At 40.6% G+C, this 12,468-nt stretch overlaps 1 protein-coding gene across 1 annotated transcript in view; it reads right to left on the bottom strand.

Annotated features, from left to right (window-relative positions):
• Positions 1 to 12,468, bottom strand: part of LOC136053041 (uncharacterized) — a 37,631-nt gene that overhangs the window by 21,545 nt on the left and 3,618 nt on the right. The window contains exons 3-6 of the mRNA XM_065743602.1: positions 10,250 to 10,367; positions 9,046 to 9,168; positions 8,379 to 8,605; positions 6,857 to 6,858 (exon numbers count right to left, since the gene is read on the bottom strand). Of these exons, the coding sequence (XP_065599674.1) occupies positions 6,857 to 6,858; positions 8,379 to 8,605; positions 9,046 to 9,168; positions 10,250 to 10,367 (470 nt within the window). The remainder of the gene's footprint in view (positions 1 to 6,856; positions 6,859 to 8,378; positions 8,606 to 9,045; positions 9,169 to 10,249; positions 10,368 to 12,468) is intronic.

Below are 12,468 nucleotides of genomic sequence, written 5' to 3' on the forward strand. Positions count from 1 at the left end.
ATAATCTTGGCTTCACATGGCATTACTGAGGTATTGATGTGGTTTTTGGGCACTGCTAACCCTGCAAGTTTCCATTCCTGTTCTTCAGTTATTTCTGTTGTTCCGCTGTTTTTCGTATAACTTCCACTTAACCACTGGTAAAATCCAGCCACTCCCTCCCAGGGCTAACTGCAGCTTTTTTTAGCTTCTCACACTGCTGCACGTCACATCCACTAATTTCACTCTGGGCAGTCAGCTCAGCTGATCTGCTTGCAGCTCCAACAGGTACCCATCTGCTCGGGGTTACTTAAGTCTAGCAGGGCATGACCAGCCCTTGACACAACTATCTGAGCTCTTTTGGGAATTCTGTCAAAAAAAAAAAAAAAAAAAGTACATCAAAATGATGTAGTTTAAATACTGTGAATACCAGCAATTTGTTACTGTAGTCCACAGAAAGAAAACTGTTTAGGGAGATAACTGTGTTAGCAGTTTTCAGCAGAGCTGCTGCAGCTGCTCTCAATCTGAAATTGTTTGCACTTAAATTTCCCAGGTCTGTGACTCCAGGATTGTGCCAGCATGTTAACGTTTTCCCAGTTGCTGCCAAATAATGTCTGGATGAAAGGTTACATCCCAAATCATTGTTTATCCATAGGAAATATTGGAGAGTAATACAACCAGCTATTTCAATCTAATTGCCACTGTGGAAGCAGCCTGGGTTTTAAGAAGCATTTCTAACATGTTTTCATAAACATGTAATCACACAGATAAAACATAACCTCTTAATATATTCTGGTTATTACATTTCAGCTATTGGCCTACTGCCATTGTACTTTACTGAAGCTGCTAAAATATTATGACTTCCTGTCCCTTCACTGCAGAGCAGTTTCCTTTTTTGTGCATACCGACAGGACTACTCGTACACATCCCCGCTGCCAGAATCTGACTCTGCACTGGTGCTCCAGGGGCTCCGTAAGATCTCAGGAAGGCTCCATCTGCACTGACTGCTGCCTTCAACTGCTACTGCTGAGCACTCTCACCAACCTGGGATGAGGTCTGAGGTAGCCAAGGAAAAGAATAACGGAGTAACTTTTTGAAACTGAAAATTAGAAAACGAAAGACCTGGTGATGTTACAAATAAGAAAGGAATATGTCTGTTGGCTTTAAACTGGTAGAGTTTTCCCATGTTCAGTAAGGCTTATAAGAAATGTAACTGCACTTTAAAGCAAAACTGGAAGTTAATTATTTAACTAGCATAGGGATATATTTCATGTGTAGGGTAAACAGTACAGGCTGTTCGAAGTATGGCTTTAAAGCTCAAATCTTGCTGTTTATTCTGTGTCAAAGGAATGAAATGTGTTCACATGCAGACAAACAGACAAGAGGAAGGAGGCATACAAATTAACTGACAGCCATTCATTTCATCTGCATAACAGTATGATAAACTTCCATTGACTTTTATGGTACTTATTTGGCTAGATCAAGCACTCCTTAATTATTAGCAATACTAACTGCAACCAAGGTCTTGTACTTCAAGCAGAAATCTCTGCGATTAATATCACACAGGGACAACAACTGCTGTCTTCAGAATCATCAAGTATTCAGTTCCTAAATAGACTAGATGACTAGGGTCACACTTTTCTAACTCTTGTTTGTATACCTAAATCAGAACATATTCTCTATGAAAAATGAGTGTATTTTTCACCACTGAATTAAAAATACTGCAAGAATGTAGATAACTAAACAGATATGGGGAAAGGCATCAAAGCAACACCCCCTCCCCCAGGCTCTCATAGCGTACATTGCAATAAACAAATTACAATACAAAAGCAAGGAATTTATTTAGAAAATTCAGAACCACACACTTGTATATGCACAGAAATATCAGTTAGAAAACTAAGCAATTTCTTCTATTAATTTCTGTGTAAACATAGAAAGGAAACGAATTATTTGATTACAAACAATTGTACTGCACACATTTGTGAAATCTCCTTTGCAGAACAAATGCAGCTGGTGTGCAACGTTATCTTGTTCTAATTTTCCCCCTTTACAAAGATCCAAAGCCAAATGGCTGTTGTCACACATTTATCTTAGATCAGTGTCTGTGACAGGGACACAAAAAAGAAGCCCAGAAAAAAACAAAACCCACAACATTCCACCCCTTATTCCACATCACCACATCATGCTTAATATCTATCTATATACAAACAAAACAGTAATTAACATGCATTGCATAAAACATATCTGTACATATATATACGTGGAATCACAGACTGCACTCCCCCAGCATCAAATTCCCTTGTGGTACACACTGGATGTCCCCATTTTTCTCCATCACCCACCAGGTGCCCCCAGGTCCCTGTGCAGAAAACGGTTCCACGGAGGGGTCTGCCCTTTCCAGAGGCCGGAAGGACCCGCACCGCTTTCCCCAACATGCTTACATGTACCACAGGGACCTTATCTCCCTCTATTGTCTGTAGGGAGCTGGATTGCGTAGGACCCTCTGGGGTGACTGGTCCCCTACTGTTGACCAACTAGGTGGCTTCTGCCAAATGCTTCTCCCAATGCTTAAATGTTCCACCACCCGTTGCTTTCAACATGGTTTTTAACAACCCGTTGTAGCGCTTGATCTTAGCAGCTGGTGCGTGGTAGGGGATATGATAGATCCACTCAATGCCATATTCTTTGGCCCAAATATTCACAAGTGAATTTTTGATTTTTTTTTTCTTTCTAGGGTTCTATGTCACCACAGGATTTGCTTCTCCAAGCCTCAGATGGTGTTTTGGGCGGTAGCATGGGGTGCCGCCATGTTTCAAGCCACCCAGTGGTTGCTTCCACTATGGTAAGCACATAACACTTACCATTGCAAGTTTGTGGCAAGGTGATGTATCAACCTGCCACGCCTCCCCATATTTATACTTTAGCCATCACTGTTCCCCCCGAGAGGTTTCATCCTCTTGGCTTGTTTAATTGTGGCACGTGTCAGTCGTGGATAACCTGTGCAGCAGTGTCCACAGTTAAGTCCACCCCTTGGTCTCTAGCCCACTTAAATGTCATGTCTCTTCCTTGATGGCCTGAGTCTCAAGGGCTGAGCTAAAAAAACAAACAAACTCACCTTTGTTCTTCCAGTCCAAATCCTATACAGCCATTAAGCATTAGTTCAGAGAGCATGCTGCCTTAGGACATTACCACCCTACCACTGACAAGCAACAAGGAGGACTGATGGCCATGACTGATCTTCTCTGGTATCTCCTTGTGTAAAGTGCAAGCATATGCTTTGCTACCGCCTGCCAAGGTACAAGGTATATCCTTCTACAGCATCTTTCAGAGCAATGCAAGGCTGCAAATCTGACATTACAGGGCACTGGACATGATGCAGTCACTGGAGCAGGATGCCCTTGCAAATATCTGCATGTGGAAGTCTATTTGCCTCTGGTCTGGAAGTCTCTTCTGCCTTCAGCATTCACTTCACGTCCTTCCAATTGACCAGCAGCACAGGGTGAGGTGGATGCCTGCCCTCCAGCACCGCTTCTTGCCCTTATGACACTACAAGTGGAAGACACCCCCTCCCCTCCACCTTCACCCAAGTCACATTTCCCGCCCCCCTCCCCCCCCCCCCCCCTTTCACAGTGGTTTTGCAGGTAGCTGGAATGAGCAGTGGTTCTCATCTAAAATGCAAACAAAAAGGAGATAAAGGAGGTGGGAATGGGAAGCAAAGCAAGTGTATCCTCAGACAAAGATCTGAATCCTCTCCCGGATAGCCTGCCGGCAGATGGGACAGACAGTAAGGGCTGTGCTGCAGTCTGAGCAAGAGCCATGACCGCACTGGAAGACCAGTTTGATTTGGTCATCGATGCAAATGGGACAGGTGATGCGCTCTTCCAGTTGACGGATACGGTTCTGCAGCTTCTTCAGTATGCATTCCTGTGTCTTCTCCATTTCTTTCACTCTTTCTACTACCTTTGCTATGGCTGAAATGGAAACATGGGATGGTGGAAGTATTTGTTCAAAGGTCTGAAGTGTAATAATCAGTTCAAAAACTGTTGGTCTTCTCTGTTGGCCCTTGTACCTCTTGAGCGTTGTTACTAGTGTACTGGCATACTTCTCCGGTGCTGTTCTTGAGAACTTCTCCAACATATCGGGTGAACTCCTCACTCTCTCAGGGTCACGGTCCTGGCGTGGATCATTAGGAACAAACATACGATCGTACAGCATTTCCACTACAGCTGTTTGTCTCAAATAGTGGATGCCTTCTGCAATAGTATTCCATTCGTTTGTCTCAGGCTCCATATCGTCTTTGAAGGGATGTCTCTCCTTTACAGCTACTAGCATTCGTTCCCAGAGGGTGGTGACTCCGTTCAGACATCTACTAATCTGTTTATCGATAGCTGGGTCTCGGGCAATGTTTCCTAGTTTGCGAGCTTCTCTACCATCTAGGGACACGCTGCCAGCACCTTTGTCCCAGCACCGAAGCAACCAGATGACAACAGTTTCATTTGAGCGCCGCAGAAATTCTTTCCTAAAGCCTTGGATTTCAGACATTTTCAGGGGTCGACGAATAGTGGTAACAGTGACTCCTTCATCCTCACTCTCCTCTCCATGTATCTCACTTTCCTCAGTTGCTTTTCTCAGTGATGGTGGGTTTGGGGAGGGCCCCTCACCTGGATCTTCTTCCTCTGCTTCTTCTTCTTTCTGTTCTAGACGCGAGGACACATGTTTCCATTTCTGGCCTTCCACAGGGGCAACCAACATTGATGCTGGTGCTTCCTGTGATTGGTTGGGTTTGTCTTGGAGGTTTCCCCATTTGGTTTGGACCTCCCTTTGGAAACCGTCTCTCTCCAGCACAGCGTTATATATAGCTCGATAAGCACAAGCCAAGCCCCAAACAATCCGTTCCTTCTCGGATCTTCCTGAGCCACATGATCCCTTGCCTAAATACTCACTGAGTTTCTTAGGATCCCACAGGTGTTCAAGAGTAAAATCCCATGACACCGGGGGTCCCCACGCTTCTAATCTCTTTCCTAAATCTTCCCACTTCCCCTGCCATTCAACATTCTCTGGTTTTGAGACAAGCTCCCTCCACATCATGTAAATTATTATTGCAATGGGTACAATCAGGGAGGGTGATAACACAGTCCATAAGCTAACATCCTGAGCGTGCATAGGGAACTGAGAAGAAAACCTGGAAATGAGTTTAAATATCGTATTGATCGTTATATTAGCCGGGATGTATGGGCTCCAGGCAGATATCTCCGTCAGTGCCATAAATCTGTTATATGTACTTGCAGCTCCGATACCGTATGCGATCATCTTAAAAAGAAACCAGCAAGTTTCAAGGAACATCATGGTCCTTAGTCCTCTATACAATGCTCTTAAAATGATCCTCCACCAATGATTGTCATGGAGTTAGAGATCTCTGAGTCTGCGACAGAGACAAAAAAAAAAAAAAACAAACGAAGAAAAAAAAATTCCGCCCCGCCTTTAGCAACGCGGCTGCGCGCTCCGGGAGAGGGGGAGGGGCAGGAGACAGCAGACGGATCTAAAAGAAAACCAAAAAAAGGCAGCGATCTGAGAACAAACGGTAATTTACTAAAGCCAACAAAATCAAACAAACTGACAGAAGAGACAGCAGTACGCAAGGATACGAGACCTTACGCTATCCGACGGCAGGGCCAGCGCTCCGACATCCGCCCGCGCCAAAAGCGAGAGACAGAATGCGCGAGCGGCGCTGAGTTCCGGCCGGAGCTCCGCCCCACTTCCGCTGCCCGCCCGCGCACAGCGTTAACGCTTTCACTCCCGTGCTTCAGGCCATCGGATGTGGAATACCGACACCAAAATCACAAAACCACAGCAGCTGTCACGCTCTGATAAGCAACACGCCTGCAGAGAGCATGCGGGAGTCCTACTGAGGGAATCTGTCAGCTTTTCTGTGGCCTGGATCGTTCTGGGTAACCAATACCAAATTTGATTACACTGAGCTTTCCAGTCCTGTATTTCAGATCCATCTACCTCTGTATTGATTTAAACTCTCTTCATTTCACTCTGTCCTTCCTGCCGTCATAAGTATTAACAGCTTTCTTTCATTATATTAATTCTGGATTTTTTTTTGTTATAAATTTATATTTCAGATGGCAAAAGGAACATCTGATTGGAGAGGGTACAGCACTGGGCTTCAAAGTCTCAGTTGTTAGGCTGAAAAAGTCTACTAAAATTTAAAAGCACATCTTACCTCAGTTAAGGCAAATATTTCTATAATTGCTCTATTCGTATTGTTTTGGTCATACATTTTTTGTATTATTTATGAATAGTCCTGATTTTAGGAAGTCCCACTTTAAAAAGGCCTTAGTTTTGCTAACACCGCTGTAAGCAATTGGTGAAAAAATAAATCACTTCAGTCACACTATGGTCAATCCTCTGTGCAGTAATTTGTGGAATGTGCAGAATTTCTTTAGTTAAATACACTGATGTAAAAACACTAAAAATATAAACTATCAGCCTGATCTCAATATTGAGCTCTACTGAAAATATCAACACTGTGTTATGAATTTATTCAGCAAAAGCCCAAGTAAAACTGTAGCAATGTGTCAGCAATTGCAAAATACAGGTTTACATATAGCTGAAATGCTTTTCAGCTACACACACCATAATGATGATCCAGGTAATCTAGAACTGCTGAGGTACTTGATAACACATTAAAAACTTTTTTTTCTTGTTTTGAAGTTATCCGTTCCATCATGTACATTAAGTGGTGGTGAAAACATGTAAAAGGAGTCCCATGCTCAAGAGCAATGTCAACCCAATCCTGGATGCACTTCAAAGGTGTTTCTTCATATCCTGCAAACATAGCTGGATTTGCTAGGAGTCCTCTAGCTGCCATTACACCTTCAAATTGCAAATTAAAACAGTAAGTTACATTACAGTTAAATTTAACATTACATCTTTTTTATAGCACCTATTTGATAGCATCCATTAGAACAAGTAATGGGAGAACAACAGGGGTGAGTATTATATCTACATCAAAGAAATCAGTTTAATAGCCCAACCTCTGAGTACCTACACCACCTGTCAACTCATTCAACTCGTTGGCATAACCTTCCAGAAATTCTGATGCAAAACAAAGGGAAAAGAGCCCTTTCTACTTTTTAAACAGCAATTCAGTAGTATTTTGTTTTTATTTGCTACACACACAATAAGCTTGTTTTTTAAATGTATAATTATGATGCAAAGACACAGGAATAGTAAAATGCTGAAGTTATTTTTAGTGCAACTCAGCTGACTCACTGAGCTGAATCATTCTTCCATTAACAGCTCAAGTTTCAGTTATGGAGATCTCATGGCTCCTGTCTACAGTAAATGTCTGCTTTCTGAATAAGCCAATTTACTATATTCCCAAAGTGTCAGACAAATCCAGTCAATCTCTACTGAAATATTTCTGTGAAAAAATGATTGTTTTCCTGCATTGTCAACATACAATGTCACATTTAGTCTCTTCCTAGAAAATAAGATAACCAAAAATGAAAAAAAAATGAGGAATGTATAAAACAAATAAATATGCAGTTTCTGTTTTGTACTTACTATGTTTTATAATGTCATATGTTAAGACAGTTTGGTGTTTTATATTTTGTTATTCAAGAAAGTCAGACAGGATACAAGAATATGCTTTTCTGTATTGCATTTTCTTCCTGCTTTGTATCTGGGGTGGAAGCCACTGCAGCAGCAGTTTGATGCAAGTATTTTTTGTTGTTTTTTTAAACACCAATGATGTCAACAGAAACCTGCCATAAGAACTCTTCTTATGACACTAGCTACTGTTTTCTGTCTTGTTATATATTCTGTATACCCTGTTAACTGTATGACTCAAAGGATGTAGATCCAGATAATTTCTTCAAGATATATACTGAACTTCAGTGTTGGCTTCAAACTACAGACAGTTGCAGAAATCTATTGTAACCAAATAACTGTAGGGCAACTTTTCACTCCCATATTTCACCACAGTAAAGGCAAGGTAAAGAGATAGATAAGAGAGTACAATGCCACACTGCATACTTGAAGCAAACCATCTTAATTGTTAAGTGGCTGGCTTAATTGTTTACAGAGTGGACATCTCAAGGTCCCCCTTGAACTCTGTCACTAACTCCACTACTGAGTGATGAGAGCATAATTAAATGAAGAGCTTTTGTAGTTTGCCTTTCAAATCTATTTGTGACTTGGAATAACAATGCTCCAGTTCTCTGATGATTACAAGAGATTCTGTTTATGAGCTTATTAGGCATCGTGAACAACATCCTTTCTTTGTCTCCTCAGAGAAAAAGATGCAAACAATGTCCTACTTATAGCCAAAATAAATACTCAGAAATTTAATTTGTACATTTACTTAGAAAATAACATATATTTTATCTTACCATCTGCTCCTGTCAGGTGATGAACATTTTCAGCATCTTTTAAAGTTTTAATGTCTCCATTAGCCACAACAGGTATCTGTATGCTTTCTTTAATTACTTTAATTGCATCATAATGTACAGGCTGATGTCTTTCTTCTGTATTTCTCCCGTGTACTGTAATCCAAGAAACTCCAGTTGCTTCAGCTTTTTTACACAGGTCTACTGTTTTTTTTAAGTCTTCATGTATCCTAAAATTCCAAGGAATTAAAGCATTAGCTAGCAAGCTGCCTGAACTGTATAAAAGCCCTCCATGAAGAGGAGTCACCAGAGATTTCTATACATACCTGTACAAAGGAAATACTTCCGTGGGAAGGTAAATATATATATTTAATAAAGATGTATAATTTACTGAAATCACCATTTATCATTTCCCAATTACATGCCATCTCTGAAGCATATGTGATAAATTTTATAGAGATTAAGCAAAGGTGCCTAAAAGACTCTAAATTGTCATTACTTTGCATAACTGGAAAAAAAATGGCCATCACGATTAAGAAACTTACAATAATTTGTAATATTGCATTAATAGAACTACATATATTGTAGTGTAACTATTACACAAACATATTTCTTAAGAAAAACATTAAAAGGATTGTTCCATGTACTGCAAATAGTATGACAGACATACCTTATTTTAATAGATACTGAAAATCGAGGATTGTCGATCTGATTCCGTACATGTCTCACCATATCTCGAACCAGCTCTGGTTTATTTATTAAGCAAGCACCATAACCTTCTGCCATTGCCCATCTTTGAAAGAAAAAATAACATTTGTATTCTACAACTGAAAAATGCAGATCAATTTCAGTTAAATGTATCACTTTCTTTCTTTATAGCCTTTAAAGGCTGAGTAAGCAGAGATGATGATGGCTGTAGTTTGATGATGTTTGCAGAGTGACACCAGCTTTTAGATCCTGGTTCAGTTTCTGATTTGCTGTGATAAATTTTGAACAGGTAACTAACCTATTCCCAGTTCTATTCACAAAATAGGCTTACAAGGAAGATAAACATTTAATTACGAAGACATAACGTTGAAGACATTTGAAGTGGAGTAAGAAGCTGATTTCAATAATATTTTCCTGATGTAATGACAACAATTACTTTTGATTGGCAGAAAATAACCTTTGCTATTACTGAACAGTAAGTATTTACACTGTAATATTATCTCTTGCTGTCCTACATCTATTTTTGAGATACTTACTTAGGAAAAGACTGCCTGACAAATACATAGTAAATGGTTCTCAATTGAACCAGTTAGTGAGAATCTTCATTTGTGCATTACTATTTTGTCAAGACAGTCTTTAACAGATCCTTAATTCACTCTATTTCCAAATCTAATAAAAGATGGAGGGAATTCTGTTCAGTACTTTATGAGTAATATGATCTGTATAATTACATTTTAGGGAGTATTCTTCACTTGCTTAAGTCTGAGACATGAGGGACATGTCTCATTATTTTGAGAATTGCCATGTTATTTCTCAAGACACTCACCAGATTATTTGCAGCAAAGCTCTTTTTCTGGAAAGCCAAATGCTACAGCTGCCAAGACATAGGGATGGACACTTCACTTCTGTGCCAACCCTCAGTATCTCAGAAATGAAAAGAGGCAAGTCTTCAAGGCACCTGGTCTTCCCACGGTGACCACGGGCATCTCAGAACATTCAGAACCACATCTTGCCACACATACATTTTGGTCTGACAAGCTGAAAAGCTATTTCAATCTCAAAGTCCATTTTTAAATCAAGACAGAAATGACTGTGAAAATGAAGGCCAGCATCCTTTATTCTCAAATTTATTTAATCATACTTAACCATTTTTTTCAAATCTTTACCTCTGAGGACAGCCACAGTTCAGGTCTACTCCATCTGCGAAAGGACAGATGAGAAGGGCAGCGTCACATAAAACCTGTGCTTCTTTAGCAGCAAACTGAACGATCAATGGATTATCACCTACTCCAATGAAAAGATTTAGAGATTGAAAAAAAGAGAAAAAACGTAAGTTTGATCATTTCATTATTTAGATGTGTTTAACTTTCTTACAAAACTAAACAAATACATATTTGTTTACAATTGTCAAAGTCAATAGCTTGTTTAAAAGCAGCGTTATTAATTCAGACTTCACAAATTCATAATGGGAAAATAATTTCTTCAGTTATTGTTTCTTTGTACTGTATAACGTTCTTAGATACAGAACACTTAAAGATTGAAACCAAATAAAATAAAAACATCACTAGTGACACTGTAACTCCAAGGTAAATCTGTTCTGTATCTGTTCTCTATTAGGTTTTTATTTTCCCCATTACACCACCATTATTAAAATAAAATCTAAAAGGTCAAGCTGCACTGTAATGTAATCTCACCAGCTCAGGCTGTACTGAACTCCAAAAAGTATGTACAGAAGCAAATATGCTCCATGACTCCTTTCTGACAGTGATTTTTTCAGCTATTTTATAGGGTGGTACCACAAAAAGGATGTAGGGGATGAGCCCCAAGTGGCTGTTAATGTGAGCTGGACACCACCCTGAGAGACAATTAAGCCACAGGCAGGAGCTGGGTGTTACCTCCCTAAATTTGACTCGTGTTTCAACCACTCCTGGAAGAGCCCTAGAAATGGTCAGGCCACGAGAGGGGCCCCGGTACCTCCTGCTCTGGTTTGGCTGGTGTCTGGTGTCTCAACCCATACTGGAACTGGAGCCATCTACAAACGGGCTGGGGACCATCCTTGCCCTTCTTGCTGCTGCCTCCCTTCTTCGTTCTGTGCCAGGCACCCCCCTTGTCAGGGGTAAATTGACCCAGGACTGGCGATCTCCTTTTCCTTCTTTAAGTTGTTAAGTAACCCAGAGCTTACTTGAATCTCCTATAAAACCATATGGCTTAAGCAGATACAATTGTGGTGCAGCCAACACATGCAGGATAAGTTCTGGAAATCTGCTATCACAGCTGATGTTTTTTCCTCTTATGCACAGACCTGGACTGTTGTTTCACACTGATCTAACCAGAGGGGTATGTGAATCTGAACACCCTCCCCTTCCTTGGTAGGCTGCAACATAGGAACGCTGTTGTAACTGACTACAACTCTTCCAGAGCCTTGCCACAGGCCTTCTTGTGCTATGCCACTGCCCATGCACAGGCTGATGCAAACTTTCTCATTGCTCACCACTGTGCTACTCTCAAACTCTTCCTTTTGACCACAGTTGTAGCTGTGAGAAATCTTTCTTCTATATATATGACTTTAAGGATTATTTATTTTTAACTTATTAAAATTAATCCCCCGTTGGTAAGAAAATCTTTACGAAAGCAGAGCAGTGAGCTGAAAGTATGATTACTTTCTTGTCTTGCTGAAGATACCCATTCTGAGGAGGCCTACAATGCATTTCTGGAGTTGATAAGGAGTATTTCCTGTCGAAGAGAGCTACAATTAAAGCATGATCTGTTCCACAGTTGTATCAGGCTGCTGTGTTTTCCTATAGCTGTGTATGACACACAATTATCAAAAAAGATTTCTGGTGTGCTTGCTTCTGCCTCACGTAGACATTTATGGCCAAAATCCAGGAACTTCTGTAACAGCAAAAATGAAAGAAGAAAAGATATCTTACGGGAACACATTATTAAGAAGACCAACGGTAGGCTCTAAGATAAAAACAAAAGAGAATTGAGCTTCCTGCTGTAGGACATAGATGTAAGGCACAGATTGTGCTGAAATTCCAAAAAGTCGAGACTCAGTAAAAGATGTTAAAGAACAGAAATCTGAGTGTACTACTGAGGTGGCTTCCAGTATAAACTCTCCCCTTCCTCATCCCAGGTCCTTTTTGCTTCGATGTCAATACGGCTGGGTTTTGTCCAGTATACAGAGCTGGAATGAGAGCACACAGGTGGAGGCAGCTTTCATGGATTTTTCTTTAGTGGGAAACCAAAGCTTCAGTGCCCCTCAGAGTGGGTTGGTGAACTATTTGTGATCCACGAAGCCCCTGTAGAGAACCAGATGGCCATTTGGAACAGGCTCTCCTCTTTGACACCTGCTGCATTACATGAAAGGCATCTAAAAATATCT

The sequence above is a fragment of the Cyrtonyx montezumae genome, unplaced genomic scaffold, assembly GCF_038088225.1.
Source record: "Cyrtonyx montezumae isolate F1298 unplaced genomic scaffold, pur_monq_1.0 scaffold_3, whole genome shotgun sequence".
Classification (NCBI taxonomy): Eukaryota; Metazoa; Chordata; class Aves; order Galliformes; family Odontophoridae; genus Cyrtonyx; species Cyrtonyx montezumae.